The following is a 2617-nucleotide window of genomic DNA, read 5'->3' as shown; positions in this document are numbered from 1 at the left end:
TATATATATATATATATATATATATATATATATATATATATATATATATATATATTATATATATATCTATATATATATATATATATATATATATATATATATATATATATATATATATATATATATATATATATATATATCTATATATATATATATATATATATATATATACATATATATGATCCTGGTGAAAGGCAGTGAGACCATTTGTAAATTGACGGCTCTTGCGTCTATCCCGGTTATAAATTATTATTCTTTTAAAGTTTTTACCAGGAAAAAATTCTTGTTACCTTGTTGATATTCCGTCGCCATAAAGCATCTTATTTTTTCAATGAAATGTGTCTATCGCTCACAATTCCTTCAGCCCGCGCTCATTATTCCCTACTCTCTTTCATTTCTTTTCATGTACTTCATTGCTTTTCATTTTTGTATATATATATATCTATAGATATATATATATATATATATATATATATATATATATATAATATATATATATATATATATATATATATATATATATATATATATATATATGTATATATATATATATATATATATATATATTATATATATATATATATATATCCATATATATATATATATATATATATATATATATATATATATATATATATATATATATATATATATATATATATATATTATATCATAATATATAAAGATCCTGGTGAAAGGCAGTGAGACCATTTGTAAATTGACGGCTCTTGCGTCTATCCCGGTTATAAATTATTATTCTTTTAAAGTTTTTACCAGGAAAAAATTCTTGTTACCCTGTTGATATTCCGTCGCCATAAAGCATCTTATTTTTTCAATGAAATGTGTCTATCGCTCACAATTCCTTCAGCCCGCGCTCATTATTCCCTACTCTCTTTCATTTCTTTTCATGTACTTCATTGCTTTTCATTTTTGTAGATTGTGCCATCTCTATCTCCACCTCCCTTTCCTTCCAATCACCCACTCCTCCATCGTACTTCTGTCTTCCCTTCCCCACCTCCTCCATCGTACCTACCCCAACCAACTCTTTTCAACAATCATTTTGTACCTAATGATGTCGAAATACCCGACGAATTGGTGTCAGGAGAGCATAAATTACTCACCTGATGAGATTAACAAACGATTCCTTTGTTGTAGATCCTTCATTTTTTAATCATTACATGTTCTTTTTATTTATTTTTTATTCCTGTTGTTATTAAAGATTTTTAAATTTATATTTTAGTTTCGGAAGGAGTCGCGGGAGGATTTTCCCTCACTATGACATTAAGATACGAGAATAAGAATACTATTTGTATGCATATACACTTTTGTCAGTCTTCTTGCCTGGAGGCACGGGTCGGAGAATGGTACTGTGTCATAGTTGACACGGTGGGTATGAAGACTAACGTTTACGCTGCCTGGAAAAAATGGTAGGCCTGTCCTACCTGCTATACATGATATCCCTTGTGTGTATGGGTCTTACTACTGATAAGGCCAGGTGATGTCTTCCCACTGGGAGGCAGTTGAAGTGCTGATTTCCATTTTAGGGGTATTGAAGAAAATTCCTGGTATTCATCTTGTTTCTTTATTACTCATTACATCATGCCAAATTTCTCCCAGGCCTAGTCTCCTGGACTTGATTAATTTACCTAGTCTTCAGAACTCCTGGACTAGATCCCTGGAAATATTCATTTTATTTAATTTTTATTTCCAGAAAACAATACAAATGAGAAGTTTAAAACTATAACAAAAAATAATTCTTTATATTGAGAGACTTCACAAAAATATATCGACTATAGATTATGGGAATTGCTTTCCTCATAATAGGATAAGTATCAAACATGGAGCAACCCTGGAATCAATTAATTTACAATAAGGTGTAAATCACTTGATACCCTGCTCCACACAGTACTAGATATTTGTACACAATATATGTCAATGGGTAAGGCTACCTGAAAGATTTCTGAGAAAAATTTAAAACTAAAACTGAGGTAAAATTAGGCTAACGTGCCTTTTAACAGGATAGTCTAGCCTAGGCTCTTCAGAAATCGTTAAGGATAGCATATGCAAAGTTTACATGGCTGATTTTTGACTAGGTTACAATAGGCCACAAAGTTAGGTTAGTTTAATGAGGGTACAGGCTAAGTTCTAAGTAATTAAGTTTTCCATGAATTTATATACATATAGCCTAACTATATTTATCAAAAATATTCATAATTCCTCATTCAAACAGGATTAGTCTAGGGTAGGCCTTCTTAACTTACTGTACATATAGCCTAGTCTAAGATCATGATCGGCAGTGGAAATTTCCATGAGAGAGGTAGGGGTAACCCCAAGATGCCCTGTAGGATGGCCATGTTGTGGTACCCTTTGGCACTGGTATTTGCAAAAACTTTATAAAAACAAAAAACTTATAACAACTTTTTTTAATGTTTTACAACCCTGTCAAATGCCAAGTTACAACTCAAAACTAACACAGCAAAATTTCATGACAATTAATGAACGTGAAGTATCTTTCACGACAATGAAAATTTTCCTCGTTAAGGCATTGCAACATGTGTGACTGGGCAGGCAACTCTGCACTTGAATTCTCGTCTGCTACTGTTCTTCCAGGATAGTG

The 2617-nt window shown here is 31.0% G+C and overlaps 1 protein-coding gene across 1 annotated transcript in view; it reads left to right on the top strand.

Annotated features, from left to right (window-relative positions):
- The window catches only part of LOC135201233 (uncharacterized), a 27758-nt gene extending 26633 nt beyond the window's left edge, over positions 1-1125 (top strand). The window contains exon 7 of the mRNA XM_064230110.1: positions 937-1125. Within this exon, the coding sequence (XP_064086180.1) occupies positions 937-1125 (189 nt within the window). The remainder of the gene's footprint in view (positions 1-936) is intronic.
- The last annotated feature ends 1492 nt before the right edge of the window (positions 1126-2617 follow it).

The sequence above is a fragment of the Macrobrachium nipponense genome, chromosome 28 (assembly GCF_015104395.2).
Source record: "Macrobrachium nipponense isolate FS-2020 chromosome 28, ASM1510439v2, whole genome shotgun sequence".
Classification (NCBI taxonomy): Eukaryota; Metazoa; Arthropoda; class Malacostraca; order Decapoda; family Palaemonidae; genus Macrobrachium; species Macrobrachium nipponense.
Note: the sequence above shows the minus strand (reverse complement) of the source record. Positions and strands in the feature narration are given on the sequence as shown.